The sequence below is a fragment of the Chenopodium quinoa genome, unplaced genomic scaffold (assembly GCF_001683475.1).
Source record: "Chenopodium quinoa cultivar QQ74 unplaced genomic scaffold, ASM168347v1, whole genome shotgun sequence".
Lineage (NCBI taxonomy): Eukaryota > Viridiplantae > Streptophyta > Magnoliopsida > Caryophyllales > Amaranthaceae > Chenopodium > Chenopodium quinoa.
Genome location: NW_018742651.1, coordinates 4,171,108 through 4,193,479, shown reverse-complemented (window position 1 = coordinate 4,193,479; position 22,372 = coordinate 4,171,108). Strand labels below are relative to the sequence as shown.

Genomic DNA, 22,372 nt, shown 5'->3' with positions numbered 1-22,372 from the left:
GCACTAATATACATAGTGCTCATACAACTGTCATGCTTTAACCATAGTGCTAAATTTGAGGGTTTATGAAATAGTCACTCATTGCAAGGAAAGTTTCCTAAACAAGTTAGAACTTTATATTTGAATAAACAAGTTTCCTAAGTATATTCTTACTAAGAATCTGACAACCAACAATTATCTTAGAACTTCGTATATGGCTACTGATCAACTATTCAACTAAAAATGAAATCCAACTTATAACTCATTGCAAAACTACCATAATTATAGGTAGTATATATAAACAATTTCTACGGCAATACAAAAGCACGGAAATCACATTTCTGACAATCAGAACTAAAATACATCAATAAAATGCAGCAAAATTAGAAAAATATCACCAAAATTATCGAACAGAAACACAAATTTTAGAAAATTTGATGATAAAATAGAAAACCGAACTCAAAGTGATAAACTAGCCGAAAAAATCGGGCACAAACTGATAAACTTAGAATGAAAAAATCAAACACAATTGAGAAAAAATAAAGCCGAAAAAATCGATCTCAAATTCAAAAAATTAAGCCGAAAATAAAAACGCATATAAATCGCAAAAATCAAAAATCGAACATAAATCAAACATAAACGAACAAAATTGAGCATATGAATAGCAAAAATCAAGTAAAAAATTGAGAAAAAACACATCAAAATCGCAGCCAAAAAATCGCTAAAAAATTGAGAAAAAGTGCATAAAAAATGCTCAATAAATCGAAGCAAAAATCATGAGAAAATAATAGAATAGAATGAATAGAAAGATTGCATGATAATAATTGAATAACAAACCTTAATTTCTTGAAGGAATTTTCACCCAAAATTATGAGAGGAGAGAGAGTTGTATGAGTCTAGAGAGAGAAAGAAAGGAGAAAGAAAGGGAAAAGTGTGTAGCAAAAATTACAAAAGTGTCATTACTAACCTATACATTTTGAGCGGTCAGATCAATTATAATCCACGATCCAGATTGGTTCTTATATAGAGGAGGGTTCTTACATGAACCTTCCTATATATATATATATATATATATATATATATATATATATATATATATATATATATATATATATATATATATATATATATATACTAGGTTAAGTCCCGTGCCAGGCACAGTAATTTTTTTTTTTTTTTTGAACGGAAAGAATAATATCATTAAATAAAAGCCATACGGCATCTACAATAATAAGGATTTGTAAACCACAGATTTAGAGAAAATATCATAACTTTTACAATCAAAACCATAATTGCAAAATAGGATGAAAGCTCTGTAATTATAATTTTTTAGAAAAAATTTATCACACTAAAGAAAACAGAGAGAATAATTTATGCACGACTAATAAAAATAACTATGAATTACATTACAAAGTTATAGATAGCAAACTATTATTGCATATTATTGTATAAAAAAATAATATCTTTGTTTGGATGTGTACAAATAGAATATACTTATCAAATAGGAAATGAAATATTATTGCATATATTTGTATTAAAAACTTTTCTAAGAAGCTTTGGCCAAAAAAATTAAAAAAAAAAAACTTTTGGAGGGAAAAATTTTAACCAGGAGATGACATGTGTCATTCCTGATTTCGCATTTAGTATAAAGTTATAGATAGATAAGAAAATAATATCTTTGTTTGAATGTGTACAAATAGAATATACTTATCAAATAGGAAATGAAATATTATTGCATATATTTGTATTAAAAACTTTTCTAAGAAGCTTTGGCAAAAAAATAAAAAAAAATAAAAAAAAAACTTTTGGAGGGAAAAATTTTAACCAGGAGATGACATGTGTCATTCCTGATTTCGCCTTTAGTATAAAGTTATAGATATGTGTGTGTGTGTCGCGCGCGCGCTAAAACTTGTTATATATTAAGATAAAATTCCTGATATCATAAGATAATATTTTATATATATTTAATTCAAACTTTAAAATCTCATTCGTCAATTTTGCTTACGTGTCATTTAAATGATTTAATTCTAAAAGAAATTAATAATCTCGTATTTAATTGGCTACCACTAAAAAATTTTATCCAACATGGCACGCTGAAAAAATTAATCCTACGTAGCTCTCTAAAAATTCGGGAAAAAACTCCTCGTTATATATTTATACTAGTTTGGTACCCCGTGCGATGTCCGGGTTGTTTATTGAATTTTAAGACCAATTTATATATATATATAGATCATAAATGAATTTTTTACGTTCTGAACTATATATTTCCTTCAATTCAAAAAAAATTATAATATAAAAAATAAATTTATATGATAAATTATTTAATTGTTGTTTACGTGGCGCACATTTGGTGAAAATGTAAGACATCAAGTGTTAATGTCTCGTGGTTTGGCTAAACTTATAATTTTTATTGGAAATTAAACTCTAAATCGACCATTTTATCTTATAAATTTATCCAAATTTTATCAATAAACATATACTAAATGCGAAGCCATGAATGACACTTGTCATTTCCTGGTTGAAAATTTTCCCACCTTTTTTTTCCCTTTCCTTTTTAATTTTTTTGCCATATTTTAATGACATCTATATATTTTATAACCTATAATAATAGTTATTTCCATTTTGACAACACATTTAATCCAATATTACTCAATTAAAATTTTTACATATATTCTATATATACTAGGAAACTTTTAATTACAAAAATACTAACATAGATTAAAATTTAAAAAAATAAGGTATTGGAATATATTGTTTTCCAAGATTACTATAATATTATCAATATCAATTTTAAAGAAAAATCATTTTGATAGCATACTTTGTACGGAGTATTAATCTTTAAACTATACATAACGTATAAGAACAAAATAATTTTATTATAGTATACTTCGTACATAACATATATTGGAAAATTAAATCTAATTGTTCTAAACATTTATGTGATTATTTTATTTTATTTTAGAAAAACCTACTACTCACTAAAAATATATTTAAAAAGTTGATTGCGGAATACTAATTATCCTAAAGTAAAATGAACTCAAATAAATTTTCATATTATGCCGATCAAACTGTGTCAAAAATTTAAGGACAATTGGATATGAGTTCGTATATGGGTACTAACCTAACTACCTAAGCAAATAATTTAATTTTCTTATATAAAACCTTATATCATCTAAGTTTCTATTACTATTTTATATATATATATATATATATATATATATAATCCAATTCAATAATCTTTACATTTAATTTAAGTTATTTTGTGACAAATAAATTTTTTGGATAAATTATCGTTGAATTAACATCATATTTATTATTTATTTATTGTAAAATTTTTATGACCGTACATGGCACGAGACTTAACCTAGTTGAAAATAAAACTCTATACTAACTTTTTTATCCAATAAATCTATCCAATTTTTATCTTTATAAAAAAAATATAACTTTTTTATCCATAAAAATATATCCGAATAACTCCAACATGGCATGAAATAATTAATCGTTGCCTATATTTAGAATTGAAATGCCAAGTGTCACTTTCTCGTAGTCTAGCTAAAAGTTTAGCTTTATATATTAGTTATATGATATACATGATTTGTACGTCTGATTTATTGGTATTTTATCGAAAATAAAACTCTAGACTAATAATTTCATTCTAAGATTCTATCCAAATAGAATTCTAAACTAATTTTTTTTTTTTATCTTAGGAAGTCTATTTAAATCTATCCAACGTGGCGCGATACTTGGCGAAAAGTTAAAAGCCATGTGACCTCGTTTATTTACATTTATCCAACGTGGTGCGACACTTGGCGAAAAATTGGAACGCCAAGTGTCGATGTCTCGTGATCTAGCTAAAAGTTTAGCTTTATATATTAGTTATATGATTAGATTTGTAATTTATGAAAAATGTAAAAGTGTTGAATTACATTTGAAACTATTAAACTTTGGCATGCGTTCATATTTTATCTTCAATTTCTTGATATTTTATCTTCAATTTCTTGATATTTTATCTAAACACCTCCACTAGTGGACAACTATCTCCCACTTTTTAAAAAATATGTTCAAATACAAAATTTTTTACGTTATTTTTTACGTTATAATTTTTTAAATATACCATATTAATTAAACAGATTGCTATAGTCATTTACATTTTTTTTTGTTTGTTTTTTTTACTAAATACTTTGTATTTTGGAAATGTAAAATGTAAAACCTTAACTATTAAAATATTTGTGTGTTTTAACAGTTTTGTCAAACTAAACAATGTCCATTTATCTCTCGATTTTTAAATCTTGGCTCCACCATTCGACAAAACGAACTTAATTACCACCTTACTAACACAAGCTTAACCTTTGTGTATGAATTGTTGACTCAATTTTAATATATATATATATATATATATATATTTATTTATTGGAAAAAATTGTGCAGAATAATCCAACTCTTTTCTCAACCGGCCAAAATAATCCCACCTTTCAATTAATTTTTAATAATCCAATTTTTATACACAATCCGCTCTCAATGATCTCAATTGGTTATCTAACTTAATAACAAGTTACCTAACACACGTCTGTTTGTTATTGGTCAAAAAGAGTATAAAATTTTTAATTTTTTTAAGTAAAAATAAATAAAAAACTATTCAACTATTTAAAAAGCACCCCATCGACCCACGCCACACCCCCCCGGGGCCTTTTCCTGCTGAACTCTTTTCCCTGCAACGCCGGCCACCCAAACCCCTTCCCCCTAGTGTCAGCACCCCCCTCTCTTGAACCACCAACCACCCTCCCTCTGCCACAAAAACCCACTTAGATCATCTCCCCACCCTCGAAACCCTTTCTCCGTTCCAATCTTGACCCCCTCCTCTTCCCCGTCCTGATTCCAGCACCTCTCCTTTTCCCCCGTCTGGATTCCGACCTTCCCCACCCTCCCTCGTCGGCCATCCTGTTTCGGCATCCCTCATCCTCCCCCACCCCAATTTGGCCTCCCTCACCTTCCCTTGCACTAATTTTAGTTGTCCAAACCCAACGAACTCTGATCTCATAATTGCTGCAATTTGGCGAGTATTGCGATGATTGGGGCTGGGGAGGGGGTGGCTAGGTGGCTGCCAATTTATTTTTAATTTTGAAATTCAATTTTTTTTTTAATTTAAAATTATACAAATTATATGGTGACGCGTGTACTTTAAATCCAAACATTACCTAGTCAATAAGTGACTAGTCACTTGGGACTATTGGGATTATTATGGGCAGATGAGGCAACGATTGGATTATTTCGAACATTTATTTCTTTTTTTATGCATTTATATAGAAAATAGATATTAGAAATTTATATTTATAATTAAATCAATTCTATAATAGTTACTCACTAGATTAGGTCTCGCGCCAATGCGCCATACCATGGTAATTTCACTATATTTAATAAAAAAAAAAAAGTATTAAAAATAACATACTTCGAAGATAAAATACAACTATAACATGTTTATTACAAATATCTTCTTATTTTGCATTAATAATTAAATAAAACATGAACTATAACGAAGAGTCGCTTAGACCAACGAGTATATAAAACTACAAGTTAGACCATATTAACCACGACCACTTTCTCCCTTTACTAGCGCCATCTAGGGGGCCCTCCTTCACCACAACCAGACCCCCTAAAGCTCCTTCAATGCAAGTTCACCATAATCAACACCCTAACCTGTTTGTCACATTGATGAAATCTAGACTCGCAGTCACCTACCCACCTCCAATGCCAAACCCAAACCCTTTTCGAGTTCACTGCCATCCACAAGTTATAGTTCATAGGATAAAGGGAAAAAGAAGAGAGATTAAGAGAAGATGGTGATGGTCGTTATAGTTTATTTACGAGAGGCGGTGGTTTGTTTGTTGGGAGAAAGCAAGAGAGAATGTGGTGGTTTATTTACGAGAGTGCATGGTGAAAAGAAGTAAGGAGGAGATGGAGGGGGGAGGAGGGTGATGGAGGTTTTTTTTAACCTATTAAATGAAAACACAATACATAGCAAATTTCTCTAATTTTGGAGGGATTATACTTACTAAAGAGAGGGATCCCTCATTCTGCTTCTCCTTTCCCTTCTTTCCATCAATCCTTTACCCAAACAAGAGAGTTTATCCCCCTCTCAATTAACCTATTAAATGGTCACAATAGTTTAGAGACTGTTTCAAAAAGAGCTCTCCCAAAGTTTGGCCCATTGTAAAGATAATAAAAAGGTTAGAGTATTTATAATGGCTTATTCAAAGTTGCGATTGTCAAAACCATTTTTTTTTTTAAAAAAAATATTAGATATTAGAATAATTGGTGGATTAGTTGTTTCAAAACATGTACATCAGAGAGGTTCTGTCAATTCTTATGCAGATAAAAACACACAAAAGAGAATTGAGGAAGAACCATAGATACAAAATTCAGCTCTTGGACACATAATTTTCCCGCCAAAATTGTTAAATGCTAAATAATACACTCCTAAAATAGAATGTTTAGAGATACATCCAACAAAAATTATTATCATTTCCTAAAGTGAATATTCACAACGGAAGACTGTGAGAACATAGTTTGTTGAACGGAAATGACAAGAGGTAGAATTGGATGGAACAAGAACGAGGATATCTTCTTTGCCCGAGCATCTGAATTCCCAGCTTCAGGGCCTATGATACAAGTAAGCATTGTTTGTTACAATTACTAAATTTCATACTAAATCAAAATCATGACAAGTATAGTGGTCCATCGGACACCAAAATTTAAGGAGGATGTTTGATTATCCAATAATCACACAGGACGCATACCTGGTTTAATCTTGAACTTTGGAATTTTGGGTTGCCTCCTTGAGGTAAATTTAATGGGATGGTCCGTGGATTGTCTATGCCGATCAGTAGCCGAAATCAGCTGTATTAGTGACATTTAATTAGAAAAGGTAAGAAATAATCAGTTGTAATAGCAACATTTGATAAGAAAAGGTAAGAAATAATCAGCGGTATTAGTGACACTATTAGAAAAGTAAGAAATAATCAGCTGTATTAGTGACATATAATTAGAAAAGGTAAGAAATAAGGTTGTACTACCAATCACGTTAAAAACTAATATGATGAAACACTGAAACTGAAAATTTATTCCAATACCTAAAGTGTGTTAGCAAAGGCATAAAAGCCAAATCTAGCACAATCCATCCAAATAATTAATCATTTAAACAATCAAACTAGTTCTAAAATAAGACAAAACCGATAGAAAATTTAACCACGCATATTAAAGTTTTACTGCTCAATGTATAAAAAGTTCAAGGCACGTTGAAGCGAAAGGGGTTCTGCTGTGCCTAGGTGAACCTAAGGCGTGCCAAGTGAGGCACACTATATGAACAGTTAAAACCTCTGACTGAAGTCTGCTTCGGGCGGGTACACCTCATGCGCCTAACCAAACACGCCTTGTCCAGACCAAATTAAGCACTTATCCCGTCACCTTGCACCTTTTCAAACAGTGTTCCTACTTGAAAGCAATCTATAAATTGACATAATATTTTTCATTGCAATAACAGATTTTGTAGCAGATGTTAACTATTGAATGAATATGGCATGAAGCATAAAAAAAACCATTCACTTGGACAGTCGGAACTGATCATCAACAAGACTCTTGGTCAACCCTCCTCGTACGATGATCAACAAGACTATAAAAAGCCTGCTATTGAACTTGAACATTCACTTGGACAGTCGGAACTGATCATCAAGCTATTGAATGAGGATTATCGTACTACTTCTCTAGCATGCTTTTTTTAGCTCTTGGTCAACCCTCTTTATATCTTGATGTTGGTTCAATAGTAATCCTTCTTATGGTCATTTTGGACATTTTAGTTATAGAAAATGGGTGGAAGAAACACTTTTCTCTTTTCAGAATTCAAATAGAATTAAATAAAACCGTGGTAATCACTGTGTTCCCTCCCTTCGTTGTAATTCTTGTAAATAATCCTTTTATCTTACTAGAAAAGATACCCTTGCAATGAACATAGTAATTAGGTTCGAAAGTTCCAAAAGGTATTTTGATTGATGGAAAGGTCAGAGACATTTCATTTGGTTCAACATCTTGCATTAATCATGCACCAGGTATCTTGTTTTAATACATAATTTATTTATTTATTTTTAATTAATTTTCAGTTTTAAAGTAAACAATCAGAAGAGTTAAACCCAAATTGTTTCCTCAGCAAGGCACATGCATCAACAAACTTCTTTAGGTGATTGCATGCATGATCTTATGTTATACATCTTAATTTTCCATACAGCAAGTTTCTGATAAAATTTGTTATGGTTGAAGCAAGTTTCAATAATCTATTAGTTAAAGTAGATTTTGACAACGATAATAGTCAGTAAACCACAGAAAGCAACTCCAGGCAAGGTCAAATCCTGCTTTAACAGCTAATACTATCACACTTGTTAGGCAAAGGATAAGAGACAAACCTTCTCATCAAACCGAAAGAGCGACTGATCAAAATAGGGTGATGGACTCTGTGACTGACAAGTGAAAGGTAAAGATCCCAATGTTTTCTTCACAAACTGCAATTACTAGCCAAATGTTAAGAAGAATGCTAACATTTCCAAGCATATGTAAAGTCATAACTAACACAGCCAAAAAACCCAGAAAATGGACAAAAAAAAACTTGCCTGTGAAAAGCTGCCAGACTTATTTTTCAAGCAAATCAATTGTTCAAAGGCGTGGTGGTTATTTGAATGAGATGAGATAAATTTCATATGCAATGAATTGTTTGGAGATATGTGGAAATGGTCAGCAAACTTCTCGAGCAAAAAATAAAGCTCATCTGCTGAATTCTGAATCATGGGGACAAGACGACAAGTGATAAGCAAATAACAGTCACGTCAAAAGTATGTAATTTTCTGAGTAACAATCATAGTGGGGAAAACTGTTGAGCAAAGACAGACCTGGTAAAGACAGACCTGGTAAAATGCTACAAATTCCGCAGCCTCCATGCTATATATAGCAAAGAAGGCTGGATGGTGGTCAGCATTTCGGGAGACCTGTAATTATATTTCAATCATCAACTCATGTTCTATCAAAATCTTACTTAGACGAAGGCAGATAGATGTTTCTCAAGATTACAGAAATCCCCTTTCTGCATATCATATTAATCCTGTAAGGGAAAAAAAAAGGGGGGGGGGGGGATAGCCTTACCCCTCCATCAACACTACCAAATTTGATCAACAAGTGATGTCTGTCCAAGAATTGAACCTAGGCAACAAAAGAGTTTGCATTTAGATTTTGCATTTTTGCGAGGATAACTAAAGAATAACATTGAGAATTCTCTAACAAATCAATTTACCTTCCACATTATCAAGTCGACGTAATATTGAAAATAACAATAGAATTTCTTTTTCAACCGTTGGACCCTCTGAATACAATACGAAAAGAGGAATAAACAAGCTTCTTTCTAAGAAGAGATGAAATGCAAATAAATAATAGGAAAATAAAATAGAATAAATGGTAAATATTGAATAACAATGCATATACTATATTACATTGATATGACATTATAATCCATCCGTGATTTAATAGCTGCATCAACTACTTTTTTTAAAACATCATTGATGAGAAATTTAAACAAGTAAAATGACTCACATTTGCTTCATCTGCTTCTTCATTCCATATCCCTCTAAATATGAATGAAAGTAACCGTTGTTTAATGCCACTTAGCATAGAATGCTCACTGCTGGGAACACCTTCATTGTTGTTCGCAAGAGCTTGTCTCTGGTTATTATTGTCGTTTATTGTTCCATACTGTAGAAAGCAACTCTTGGAAGTTAGATAATAACTTTCAACTGCACAGAAGCATCAATTGCAATAGAAATGCATTTTTAAGAAGATGCTAGAGAGTAAGAGATATAAATAGAAGTAAAAAGCTTGACAAAACCCTAGGTCAAGATTGCTGCATCTCAGCAAACCCTTATTTTTTTTTCTTGATCATCAGATCTCTGAAAACCATTCATCCAAATTTCAAGGTCTTCAAAGTTTAATCAGGTTTTACTCGATAGCTCTAGATACGTTGTTAAGCTTCATTAGAGACAAGAGTAATCAAAGATATTGAGTTATGTGATCCTGCCCCCTTATTTAGCTATTTGTTTACTAGTTTCAGAAAAGTGATAATCCCCAAGCTCCAATGAGAAAAGAAAAAATCCCAAAAGTCTATCAAGTTAGGCTAAAAGATCTCTCAAGTTTGCCCTACATCTATGAGAAGAAGACGTATATAATTCAATCTTTTTATTTGTCCCATCTGTTTTGGGTCTTGGCCTATTTCCTCGATTTAGCTTGAGTTGCGAGATGTTAAGACTTAAGAGCCCGTTTATTACAACTTATTTTATCGTATTCATCTCATTTCAAACAAGATAAGTTCGTAAAATATAAGTTAGGAAATACTTTTTTTTTTACTAGAGTTAGGAAATATAAATTTTGAGATAGCAGAGATTTTCAGCCAAAAGCCTACACCTCAATCTACTACTAAAGCTATTTCAAATAATTATTGCTCAATGTGTGGTCAGCTAGTAAGCAATAGATAATGCACTATGAACAATGAAGGTTCTCCACCGTAAACCACATATGTGTCTTTTTTAAGCTCTTTTAGAGCAGTATTGTATAATGTTTGGTCAACTGGTGAACTTTCGTAAATGAGTTTTTAAACGCACAATTGTGGGCCCACAAGGGGTCCAGAGATTTGAGTTGTGGGGGAGCCTGCTCGTTTGGTCAAACTAAAACCTGCAAAACAAAGAAAGTCAACAGCCTTGGGGGTGTTCCCGAGAAAGCCCCTCCGACGGTCAGTCAAATGTGTTTAGAGAGAGTGGAGAAAATATTTACCCACTAATCTGTGTAGATCAAGATTTATAGAAGAGGATCAATTAATTGATTAGGGTTTCTGGCCATATTAGGCTTAGGCATTGTTGAGCCGTGTTAGGGTTTCTCAAGATATGTGCTGCGCACGATTTCAGAATATTACTGTTCTATGGTTTAAATGAGGGTATTTGGGTGATTTTCGTATTAAATGAATGTGGGCCCACAAGCACAGGGGGTCCAAACATTAGCCCCACGACAAATTCGTGAAGCACGCTTTGCGGTTCGGGAGTTTGTCAGAAATATATTGATTGAATATAGATCAACAGTCTTGGAAATATGAAGTGTGCTCAAGTCGCCTCAATAACACATTTTTTAGTTTTTATTCCTTATTATTATTATTATTATTATTATTATTATTAGTCGTCGAGGTGCTCGCGATGCGGGCATGGCGATCATGTGATGTGCCTAGCCGAAGATATGCCAAGGCTCGCACTGCATGCCTCTGCTGGGTGAACTTGCGTGGCGAGCTGCTAGGCGATGATGCTGGGTGATGCCTAGGCATGCTGCGCGCCAACAAGGATCTATGCCTCTGCTAGGCAATGTTGTGTTGCGTGCCAGCAGGGCGATGATGTGTTGCATGCTGGGCGGTGATATGCTATGCACTAGCGCACACTAGCCCTTACGCACCGCTATGCAATGCAGCCCCTTGGTCTCTTGGCCGATGACATGTTATGCATTGCAGCCCCTTGGCCTCCTAGGCGATGACTTGCCCCTCAACCAATGGCTTCATACTTTTTTATTGCGTTTAAACGTTCTTATAACTTGGAAACAGAGGTGTTTTTGGCACTCATGTGTCTTTTGGGAAATGAAGTGTCATGGGCACTTTCTTTACTATCAAAAATGCTTAAAAATGACCCACTTCGTCTTTTGTTAGAAGCAACCTCGCCCGTTGCTAAGTAAATTTTGACAAAAACTTCGGGAGATCATAACTTGGCCCTCGGGAGTCCGAATTAAGCAATTTTTTTGAAATTACAATCTTACTTTAAGGCATGGAATTGGAGGGTGATGTGCTCGGGTCACCTCTTAACGAGCCCCTAGGATGGGAGATGATATGATTAGCGCCCCTTGGGGCTAAGAGCCCCTTGGATGGGTGATTACATGTGTGATGCCTATTGGGGATAAGAACCCCTTGGATAAGCGACGAAAAGAGTTATACTTTATGTATACAATTTTGTATAATTATATGTATTCTCCGTACTCTTTTGCATGAGTGACAAGTGTATGTAACACTTTTCCTACACAAGTGATAAGTGTCTTATGGCTCACTTTTCGAAGCAAATATTTCTTTATATATGGCCAACTTTTTATTCATTTGTCATTCACAATTTAAATCGTCAAAGATTTATAGTGAGAGAAAGTGTTTGTAAGATGAGATGGTAAAAGAAGGCTAGCAAGATCTTGTCCGGAGGGGTAGACAAAGTGGTGCTCGTGATTCAGCATTAGCGAAAGCTCACTTTAGTTGGAAGACGTTATCTTTTAAGGTACGCCTTTGTTCCTCTCTGGTTTCTTTCTTATTATTGGCTTCATCTTCTAGTTCTTCTAATATTAGACTATCGGCTTATGGGTTAAGGGAAGTGTTTAGACGCCACTTAGACCATTATCAACAATCAATGGCCGTTAAATATGGAGTAACTAGCCAATATATGGGGTATGCCCCGATGAACGCACAATCCTACAACTCCACTCCTTTGTATATTGGTTCATACTACCTCCGTTTCTTTTTAGTTGACACGTATTCCTTTTTAAGAAGTTTTTTTTTTTAGTTGACACGATTCCTTTTAGGGTAACTTTTTTACCTTGCATTTACAAGATACCCCACTTGCTTTTTCATTCTCTCTCTCTCTCTCGTCTCCTTAATACATGTGCCTAAATCAAACGCGTCACCTAAATAGAAATGGAGGAAGTATTAAAGAAAGGAATGCACTTCCTTCTCCATCCATTTATGAGGACTTCACTACATGAGTACAACCTAGCCATTTGCAACTTAATGCCTAACTCTTGGCTCAAAGTGTACTTTTTTTTTTAATGTGGCGTGCTCTATGATGGGTCCGAGTCTAAGACTTTGGAGAAACTTGTTCACGTTAATCGCCTTTAAGGATAATTTTGGACCAAGTTGATTACGTCCATCCGAGTTTCAGAGTGGTGATGAAGGAACCTTTGAACGTGAAAAATTGGCGAGGTTAATTTATATATGTTCATTATCGTAATTGGGACATCCCATTGGTTCCGAACTTTGAGCGAACCCAACTTGAGATAAAACTATGACATTCTAGGAGGAGGCTGTAGTTGCTCTTTGTCTAGACCGAGGGTCGCATGATTAAGGGCGACCCACATGCACTGTCCTTGACCAGAATACCCAATTGGGCCTTTCTAGAGGATGAGAGGAAGCTCTGTAAAGTCGGCCTTAACTTCTGCTACCTACAGGGTAAGGTCAGCCTTAACTTATGCTGCCTACATCGTATGATGCTGCTTTTTTTTTCCACATAAATTATTGTATTTACCTTTGTTGACTTTTAAATTTCTTCTAACTTGTATACAATCCCCAAATACATGAATTCGGAAGCACTAAAGAACTACAATGTCCTGGCCTTACAAGCCGCCACGGTGAGAAAGAAGCTGAAAGAAGAAACTAAGCAAGGTAAGTTTTCTTAGTTGATTTTGAATGCATCTTGTGTCCTGAATCACACTACTTGATTTTTTTTACAGAAGACCTAAAGGACATTAGCTACTCGGCCCGTGGTTCATGAAGACCAGAAGTTTACACAAACTTAAATTCCTCTCACGATGCAAGAGGTTATGACCGCTCGGTGCCGATACCATTCTATCAATGCCCGCCAAGTCTTAAGTTAAAGAGGCACGATGACGACAGTAGATCATCTAGTAGGGCCCCCTTTTGGGATCTTGAGAGTTGAGGTAGAGCGGCCCGTGTCGAATGGCGTTGAGTCACCTTTATTCGAGTGTTGATGCTGACTAATTCTAGGTTCCAGATCACGAGAATGAATTCAAAGCTATGCAACAATCGTGGGCTGAGGTTAGTGGCTCTTTTTCTTTTATGTTGTCTTCCTTTTGTGTTATGAGTGACATGCCTTTGTTTACCGCATTTGCAAGAGACATCAGATTGCCGACATGGAGTCCAAGCTCAAAAAGGCAAGGGGCCTTTAGGAAAGGGATGCTTCGAAGTTGTGTGGGTCAGAAAAGAGCATAAGGTTGGCTGCCAAAAGAAAAGTTGGAGTAAGCTCTGACCGAGTCAACTAAGCAAGAGATGGCGGAGGCATGGCTCCAGAAGCCAAACGGAAAGGCCCATCTTGTCGACAAGAGTGTCAAGGCCAACAAATTGGGACAGGTTATAGGCGTTCGTCGTCTTCCCCTAAAATTGTTCACCCTATATCTTTGACAAATACGAGGAGGTCTGTTAAAGAGAGCTCATCAAGTTATGATTGGCGAAATGTTACGATTGGCGACCATGACCTCGGTGATCATGGGCAAGTGCGCGGTGACCGGTTTCTCATTGATGACGGACAACTAGGCACTGGCTATAAGAAGGATGCCTATCGCACCATGCTTAGTTTCCTTGTTTTGTTGTCATCTTTACATTCTTGTATCTCTATGTTTTTTATGTAAGCTTGTAGCTTGTATTAGAATTGATATCAATGGAAAAACTGCATAGGCTAACTTTTCCTTCGTTGATTCTGAACCCTACCCTTAACCCATAACCGGTAGGCCTCCTCCGTGATGTTGGCCTTCGTTGCCTTGATCTACCCCGGTCTTCTGCAACATTATTGTAAGTTTTTAACTACACCATTTGCAAGGTAACAGTACCTATTAAATAAATTGTATTCATGAGAGAAGGCCATAGTTACATCATTTGGCGGGGATCCAATCCTCCTCATAATATGAGTATGGAGACTAGCCAAGAAATTTGACAACACGTTTGCGTAAGGAATGTCGAAAGTAACTCAGCAATCTTACACTACTTCCACGGTGATCTCGCTTAAGGAGGCCTACCTTGGCAGTCTAATACTAGAAGAACTTGAAGATGAAGCCATTAACAAGCAAGAAAGAAAGTTAAAAGAGACAAAGGCGTTCCTTAAAAGATAGTATTTTCCAACTAAAGTGAGCTCCCGCTAATGCTGCTTGCTAGCCTTCTTCTACCACCTTGCCTTACAAACACTTTCTCTCACTACTTTCTCACTACAAATATTTTAAGATTGAAATTGTGAGTGAGAAATGATAAGAAGTTGGCCATAAATAAAGAAATATTCGCTTCGAAAATTCGAAAAGTGAGCCACAAGACACTTGTCACACATGTAGAAAGAGTGTGTCACACTTATCACTCATGCAAAAGAGTACGGAGAACACGTATAATTATACGAAATTGTATACATAACGACATAACGTAAAACTCTTTTCATTGCATGCCCAAGGGGTTTTTAATTTCTTATACATATCATCGCTCATCCAAGGGGCTCTTTAAGAAAAATCATCGCCCATCCAAGGGGCACCAAACATATCATCACCCATCCCACAGGCTCATTAAGGGACGACCCATACACATCACCCTCCAATTCTATGCCTTATAGTTAGACTGTAATCAGAAAAATGGCATTTTCATCATGCTAGAGGCCTTTTTCGCAATTTTGTTGGGTCGAATCCTATACGTGTAATCGAAGCCGCGTAGAGTTCAAAAAAAAATACACAAGTTGATAAAAAAAAATATTGCTTGATTCGGACACCCGAGGGCCTAGTTATGACCTCCCGAAGTTCTTGTCAAAATTTATTAAGCAACGAGCGAGATTGCATCTAACAAAAGATGAATTGGATCATTTTATAGCATTCTTGATAGTAAAGGAAAGTGCCCATGATATTTCATCGCCCACAAGACACATGAGTGTCAAATACACCTTAGTTTCCAATTTATAAGGACGTTTAAATGCGATCAAAAAGGCCATCGCCCATAGGACACATGAGTGTCAAAAACACCTTTGTTTAAGTCATATGGACGTTTAAACACGATTAAAAAGGTCCGAAGCCATTGGCCGAGTCATCGCATGAGGCAGTGGCGGATGCAGGATTTAGAGAATGGGGGTACAGAATTAAGTTAAAAAAAAATTTACAAAATGTGGAGTTTAATAATTTTGCTTAGTGTATTAGTATTTGCGTACACTATACAACAAGGCTTATAATTGAGTAACTAAATATGTTTGGAGTATTTCCTTTAAAAAATATATGTTTGGAGTATTTCCTTTAAAAAATATTTTTTTTTAGTAAAAAAAAGAGATTATCTAAGAGAATTGTTATTTGTAACAAGGTCTCTTTGATCAAAAGTACTAATTTTTGGTGGAAAAAATAAACAATATCGCCTAAGAGACCTGTTATTTGTACCATTAGGTCTATATGATAAAGTAGTAGTTTGGCGTGAAAAATAATAAAACCCACCTAAGAGACCCCCTATTCAAATAGGTGGTCTTTTTGAATTTTACACAAAAAAGGCGGGCCATTAATTGTTGCGGCGAACTACATAGCGGTACCTAAGAGACCGCCTATTTTTGCAGCAAATGTATACATATTTTACATATTTTTGCAGCAAATTTTACACATATTTTTGTTATCAGGTTTTTTTTTCCCGCGGAATGGGGTACTGGCAAATAGGTCATTCAGGTCGGGTCAAGTTCGGGTCAGCAAATGTTCGGGTCGATTTGGGTCAGCACTTCGGGTCAAGTTCGGGTCGGGTCAGGTCAATTTGGGTCGGATCAATTTTTAAGATCAATTTTTGAGTCAATTTTGGGTCGGGTCAATTCGGATCGGGTCAGGTCTATTCGGGTCAAGCTTGTGTCGGGTTACCAAAATAAATTCACTTAAAAAAAATAGTTGGAAAAATAAAGTAAAATCGTTAAAAATAAAATTTTAAATAAAAAAAAAAAAAAAAAAAAAAAAAAACATGAGTACCTATTACGTAGGAAATAAAGAAACCCTAAACTAAGTAATTCACTATTTCACCCTACTCACTTAGGATTCGGGTCAATTCAGGTCAGGTCACTACGGGTCGGGTCGGGCCGATTCGAGTCACTACGGGTTAAAATCGGGTCGGGTCACTTCGGGTTTTGGGTCACTTCGGGTTTTGGGTCACGTTCGGGTTTCGGGTCCATTTCGGGTCAGGTCTTTCGGGTCGGGTCACTTCGGGTCTTCAGGTCATGTTCGGGTCAACTCTATTTCGGGTCGGGTTCGGGTTGAGTCGGGTTAGTTCGAGTTCTAGTCATTTTCGGGTTAAAGATTTCGGGTCAACTTTCGGGTTACGGGTCGGGTCAATCAGGTCGGGTCGGGTCAGGATTGCTAGGTCTAGGTACAGCTGTAACTCTATGTACCCCCCGGATTTGCCACTGGCATGAGGGGCAAGTCATCGCCAAGAAGACCAAGGGGTTGCAGTGTATAAGTGGTGTGTGCGGGTACGCGCTAGTGCATAGCATATCATCAAAGGCGCACCCGCTAGGCAAGCTTGCCGAACAACAAGTTATGCTTTCCAGGCATCACCCGCTGCTCGCACCAACCAAGCAAGCTCGCCCAGCAACAGTTATGTAACACAACATAGCCCAGGTCGCCCTAGCACTAGGATCTGGCTGCGCCTTTGTGCACTCGATGACTAACAGTAAAAAAAGAAAGAAGAATAAAAAAAAATGAGTTGTTCACGTGACTCGAGCACACTTCATATTTCCAAGACAGTTGATTTCATTCAATTAAATTTTTCCAACAAACTTAAGAACCACGGAGCGCGCTTCATGAATTTGTCGTGGGGGCAAATGTTTGGACTCTGTGTGGGCCCACATTCATGAAATACGAAAATTACCAAAATACCCTCATTTAAACCCTAGAACAGGAATATTCCGAAATTGTAAATCCTAACACGGCCCAACAATGCCTAATACGGCCGAAACGACCGAAAACCCTAATCTGAACCCCAATAAGTCAATTTATCCCCTCCTATAAATACTAATTTACACAGATTTGCCAAGTAATTAATTTTCTCCAGTCTCTCTCTACAAATCCTCTCTCTAAACACGTTTGACCGTTAGAGGGATCTGCTCGGGAACAATGCCCAAGCAGTTGCTTGACTTTGTTTTGCAGGACTTGGTTTGACTAGACGAGCAAGCTCCTCCACAACTCAAATCCCATAATTCTTTTGCAGAAAGAACAACAAATGTCACTAATAACGATAGGAAAGCCTTTAGAAGGATAATAGGAAATCAGAGTTAACTCCCTTTAAGAAAATATTTAGAATGTCCGATTATTCACATAAGAGTTAATTTTTTATATAGGCATTCAAAGTTCCTAGTTATATTAATCTTGGGGGTTGAGGACTTGAGGGTGGTGTTGAACAAGGTCACTTGGATTTCGGATTTATTTTGAATTAAAAGAAAAACCCTCCAAAATCTAGTTTAATTACTTATTAAAACACTTATAAGAATTTTCAACCAAAGTCCTATGGTGGTCTAGAAAAAAAGAAAGCAAATGCTAGTAACATTGCAATGAAATAAAGAATTTTTAAACTTATATTTCAGATCCTTTGAGCTTGTTGGATAAATTAGTTTGGAAATAAAAATATATGGACAAAATACCTCCACGCACAAAGAAACTTGATGAGGTCAAAAATATGGTTTGGGAAAATTATTTTAATTAGGCGTATGAGATGTTTGTTAGAATCATGATTATAATCAACAATGCAGCTTTTTTACTACATTGTTGGTTGATTGGCAAATCCCTTAAAGCTAGAAGGAACAGTAATACTCAAGAGATTCATTAATGAAAACCACCCATCTAGGGATGATGCCTCACAAATCAAAAGCTAGTTCCATTACATACCCATATTGAGTGGTAAAAACCTCTCCTAGGCTTTTTTAACATAAATTTTGATGGTTCTAAATATTCTATTGTGAAAGCTGCAATAGGCTTTGTCAGTATAGACTGGAGAGAAAAATTAGTCATGGAAGGGCTAAAGTAATGGGCAAAGCAGAAGCATTGGCGTCAAGACAAACTATCAATTCAACTATTCCTAAGAGAATATTTGTTTAGTTATACAAGGAGATAATATTTTGTGTATTGGGACCCAAAAGGGCTTTAATCTTTAATGTCCTGTAACTATTCAATATTACTAATAATGATTGTTGTTTAAATCATCATATATTCAATGATTATTTAATTTCCAATTGCTTTAGGGACGCTACCCGTGATCAATATATAAAAAGGCGCAACGAGGCGATGAGTCCTGCTGCGCCTAGCCGGGCCTTGGTTTGCATCTTTGAAGTGAGGCGCACAATATAAAACAATTAAAGAAATTTGCCTAGGTGTGCCTCAAGTGTATCTTAGGTGCACCTTGCCTAGAGAAAAAAGGCCCTCTACCCTAATCACCTAACGCCTAGGCGCGCCTTTTTATGCACTGCTCGTGATTTTAGCCAATTATTGGCACAACTGCCCATCTTTGACAGCTGATTTCAACTATCAACTGCAAGGATGTGTAGTGTGTTAGGTTGGTCCTATCCAGAGGGGTAGACTTCAGTTAATTTTACCAATCAAAAAGGAAAAAAAAAAACTGCAGAAAAGCAATTCCCTAAGATTGATAATACAACTATACAAGGGTAATCACATTATCTCACATGTCATTTGTATCAATGCACAATTTCCCTGAATCACGGCGATCAACAAAATCTGATTAAGAAATACAGCTTTCAAGAGAATGACTTACTTGAGCACTTGAATGCAGGAAGAGTTCATCATCTTCTCGACAAAATTCTCCAATGGCACGCACATCAACAAGATTTCCAGATTCCCTAACTTGGAGTATATGTATAATCTGATAGCGGAGTGAGACAACAGCGAGCAGATCATCATATAGATATACACCCACATTATGTGTTAAGTTAATGAAATCATTGTGAAAGATCCTCTTGTCCAACATAATGCCGTCTTCCAATCTAAAAGATCAATAGATGACAGTTAAATAAAGCCAGCTCCTAGTAATCACATAGGGAGGGGAGGGAAAAAAAAAAAAAAAAGAAGCTTATTTGGTCAATACGAATGTCAGACTAAAGTACTAACCAATACAAGACCAAAACTATTGAAAAACCCAAGATCAAACTGCACACCTCAGTAGGTGAAATGTAATCTTTTCTATAGATGGAACACCTTGAACAGCACCTTCTGTGGACACGGCATTGTTAAGTTGTGAAGTAGAAGTTGCAAAGAGTCCAAATTGGTTACTTTCCTTGTAAATAAAAAAGTCTTTGCAAATAACTTCATCAGTTGATGCAAGTGATACGCAATATAACTGAGTGAAGAAGCTGTCAAACTTGTTTGCTCTCGAAGGGAGATAATGAGCATCACACTCTTCTCCAAAATATGAAAATGATAGCCATGATGGTCTATAAACAATTAGCTCCTGGTAATTTTTACTAAAGCTGATCAGGTACTGACCATCTTCAGTGAATTTACGGAAAGAATAATCGGGGCAATCAACGTCATATATGGTATAACTTGGCACAATATTCTCATAAAGCTGCCTAGCACGATGAATCTGGATAAATAAAGTTACAGTTAGTTTCAAAAAACAAAAATCGAAATGATTCAATACAACAAATTGCAGCTAACATATGACCAAACTCCTAGCTCTATAATAACAAATATCAAAGACAAGGCTACCTATCAAATATTAAGGGGATCAAAGGCATGTCTACGTGATCATATACAAGCTATCAAGACCGTCAGTTATTATAAGTGGAGTAGCCCACCAGTCTTATGAGTTATTCATTGACGCGGGAAATTAATCCAAACTCACAAATGGGTTATTCTCTCAAACACTAACCCAAAGAACTCCAACCTCTGATTCACTTCCACAATTCAATTTGAAGTCTCACGCGTTACATACCCACATAAAAAAATTCACTTAGCTCATCATCAATTAAATCCTATGTCACTCAAATTCTTATAGATCACACTCCACGACACTGAGACATGAACAATTGACAATTCAATAAGTACCAATTTACCAAAAACACACAATTTCTCACTCAAAGGCCAAGTGTAAAACATGGGTAGTCACACAATCCCATATCCATTATAAAAAAGAATAACATGATTAAACTAAATTACTCAGTAAGTCAGTAATAAGCAATTCAAGATAATCCCTAAAACAAGAAAAACAGAAATTGAAACTAAAATGGTATAAAATGTAAGAAAATAAAAAATAAATTAAAAAAAAGTGAGAAAAACATACATTGGTGCCAGGAGTAGAAGCACGAGTCTGGCGTTCAAACAATCTAGCAACAAGATTGTTACTTTTAAACATGAGAGCTGCGAGCAAGAAGAGATACGGCAACTCGAAGAACCAGTGAAAGACAAGATATGCAATTGCATACCTTAATTGAACAAGAAATGGAAGAAAAGAGAGGAAGCGACACAGTCAGTTGCTGGTTGTTCGCGTGGTCGGCGTTGGGTGTTGGGGAGGAGAGAGAAATGATGGGAGGGAGTTCGGTGGACAAGGTGTACGGATGAGAGAGATACAGCAGAGCTACGAAATTGGGGGCGAGGGATGCTGTTGGATTTAGTTTTTTTTTTTTTAATAAAAAAAACAGAGGTACGAGGTCCATTTTATTCAGCTAAATTTCATTTCATTTCCTAATTTCCTTCTCTCATTAACAATTCACTTTAGCTCTATTTATTTCATTTAAAGACTTGTTCTCTTTAACTTATTTCAAATACTGATTACTTATTTTTTAATAAATTCAGACCAGATCAGAAAGATTCAGATCAGAACAGATCAGAACTTTTTTATTATCATTTACTTATTGTTAAATATCGTTAATTGCGTGTTAAATTTTTTTTATTAAAATTACATATTTAAAAAGTTCATAATGAGACGAATCTAACAAGATCCATTTTGATAATATTTTTCTTTATAGATTAGTATTAAAATGCGGTCAAAGTTTAATCAAATTGTTAAATCAGATCAGACCAGACCAAATCAGAAAAATTCAGATCAGACCTTAAAAAATTCAAACCAGATCTACTTGTTTCAGGTGAAGAGAACAAGTCCTTAGTTCAGGATCAACCAGTTCAGTTCATTTCAGTTCAGTTCACCTCAGTTGTTTTTAGTAAATCGAAACAGGTCCTAAATGATGTACAAAATAACCTAAATGCAGAAATGAATTAATGATATTAATAGAATAAAAAGATTGAAATACCCCTTTTCCCAAAAAAAAAGACTCAATATATTGTTTCGTTATTTCACTTCCAGAAACCTTTTTTTTCCAATTTATTTTTTCAATTCATTTCCATTTCTACCTCTTGGATCCCTAATCTCTCAAAATTCTTCAATCGAAGCCGTAGAGACGAAGAAGTCATTCACCGTTCATATACCATCCGGTCTAAGGTTAAATGTTAATCCTCGGAAATCATATTCTAGGGTATGTCGACCCCCGAAAATCATATCCGGGGGTATTGTTGACCCTCAAAAATC

At 35.2% G+C, this 22,372-nt stretch overlaps 1 protein-coding gene across 2 annotated transcripts; it reads right to left on the bottom strand.

Moving 5' to 3' along the window:
• Positions 1–6,385: 6,385 nt before the first annotated feature.
• Positions 6,386–21,691, bottom strand: LOC110722146 (light-mediated development protein DET1-like). Of its 2 annotated transcripts, none has more exons than XM_021901406.1 (11): positions 21,131–21,691; positions 20,004–20,431; positions 19,604–19,832; positions 9,604–9,762; positions 9,308–9,376; positions 9,160–9,216; positions 8,925–9,005; positions 8,634–8,798; positions 8,430–8,525; positions 6,774–6,873; positions 6,386–6,635 (listed from the first exon to the last, which is right to left on the bottom strand). In XM_021901406.1, the coding sequence occupies exons 1-11, from the start codon at positions 21,200–21,202 to the stop codon at positions 6,496–6,498; spliced, it is 1,596 nt and encodes a 531-aa protein (XP_021757098.1). In that variant the 5' UTR covers positions 21,203–21,691; the 3' UTR covers positions 6,386–6,495. The 2 variants fall into 2 exon arrangements, with proteins under 2 accessions (XP_021757098.1, XP_021757097.1); XM_021901405.1 differs by having other exon boundaries at positions 8,910–9,005; positions 21,131–21,690.
• Positions 21,692–22,372: the final 681 nt, after the last annotated feature.

Bases quoted from the DNA above. Each gene is read 5' to 3' on its own strand.
- LOC110722146 (XM_021901405.1), bottom strand. From the start codon at position 21,202: ATGTTTAAAAGTAACAATCTTGTTGCTAGATTGTTTGAACGCCAGACT. The intron at 9,006-9,159 runs GTAAGGCTATCC...ATATAATTACAG, and splicing joins TTGGTAGTGTTGATGGAGGG to GTCTCCCGAAATGCTGACCA. The intron at 6,636-6,773 runs GTATGCGTCCTG...CTTGTATCATAG, and splicing joins AAAGTTCAAGATTAAACCAG to GCCCTGAAGCTGGGAATTCA.